Source organism: Volvox carteri (genome assembly GCF_000143455.1).
Source record: "Volvox carteri f. nagariensis unplaced genomic scaffold VOLCAscaffold_36, whole genome shotgun sequence".
In the NCBI taxonomy this organism is placed as follows: domain Eukaryota; kingdom Viridiplantae; phylum Chlorophyta; class Chlorophyceae; order Chlamydomonadales; family Volvocaceae; genus Volvox; species Volvox carteri.
In genome coordinates this window covers 777,897-779,026 of record NW_003307579.1, presented here as the reverse complement: position 1 = coordinate 779,026, position 1,130 = coordinate 777,897, and the positions used below count along the sequence as shown (strand labels likewise).

At 61.7% G+C, this 1,130-nt stretch overlaps 1 protein-coding gene across 1 annotated transcript in view; it reads left to right on the top strand.

Annotated features, from left to right (window-relative positions):
* Positions 1-1,130, top strand: part of VOLCADRAFT_94257 (uncharacterized protein) — a gene marked incomplete at both ends in the record, with an annotated part of 18,657 nt that overhangs the window by 10,770 nt on the left and 6,757 nt on the right. Inside the window, one exon of the mRNA XM_002953497.1 lies at positions 669-806. Within this exon, the coding sequence (XP_002953543.1) occupies positions 669-806 (138 nt within the window). The remainder of the gene's footprint in view (positions 1-668; positions 807-1,130) is intronic.

Sequence of the window (1,130 nt, the reverse complement as noted above, 5' to 3'; positions counted from 1 at the left end):
CTCCGCAGCCATCACCTGCTACTACAGCTTGCTGGGTCTGTTCTCTACTGCCACCACCACCACCGCCGCCACCCGACCCGCCCTCCCCCCTCCCTGTCTCGTACACCCCCACCCCCGCCACGACGTCCCGCCTTTGGCCCCTCTCCCCCCGTCCCAAACCTGGCATATGCTGCCCCCCTCCGTCCCCTCCCACCTCTACTGCGACAGTGGCCCTGTTTGCCCTGAGCACCGCGACGTGTGGACTCGTTTTGCCCCTCTCCCTATCTCCGTTCTCCCGGCCCTCTCCCACCCCAACAATTTGGTACTCCGGCCGTATCGGTTCCTGGCTACCCGGACGTATCTCCCTACCCAACTCATCCTCTTTGCTTGGCAGCAGCTTCACTTGGTCGTGGTTCGTCTTTCCCTTCCCGCCTTCATCCTCGTCTATTAATCCTGTTGTGCAGTATCCGTCTCTATCTATGGTATTACATGGCTTTACCTCTCTCGTCTGTGGCTCGTCTTCCCCTTCCCGCCTTCCCTTTCCCGGCAGTGTATCGCAAATTTTGGGTTTTTAGCGTATCATGATTCCCCTCCCCCTCCCCTGTACTCGTCGCAGCACTCTTTCCTTGGCAACAGCTTCACTCTTTCGTGGTTCGTGTTTTCCCCCCTCCCCCCTTCCTCCTTTGCAGTCCATGTACATCTGCCTGCTAGAGGTGGCTCTGGCCCTCCGCCACATGCACTCCCTGGCGCTGGTCCACTGCGACCTGAAGCCCTCCAACGTGCTGCTCAAGAGCCAGCCAAGAGATCCAAGGGGGTGGACATGCAAGGTACGACACCGTACGGTACGGCAATTAGGCATCAGGGCAATCGGGCGAACCCAAACCCAAAGCTCCGTGGCCCCTTCCCCTTCCCCCTCAACCTACTATGCGATGATCCGCGTCTGCCCTCCCTTCCTCCCTTTCTCCCTCCCTCCCTCCTTCCCCGTGGTTCGTCTTTCCCCCCGCCACCACCCCTTACCCCCGCCACCACCCCTTACCCCCGCCACCACCCCTTACCCCCGCCACCACCCCTTACCCCCGCCACCACCCCTTACCCCCGCCACCACCCCTTACCCCCGCCACCAACCCTTACCCCCGCCACCACCCCTTACA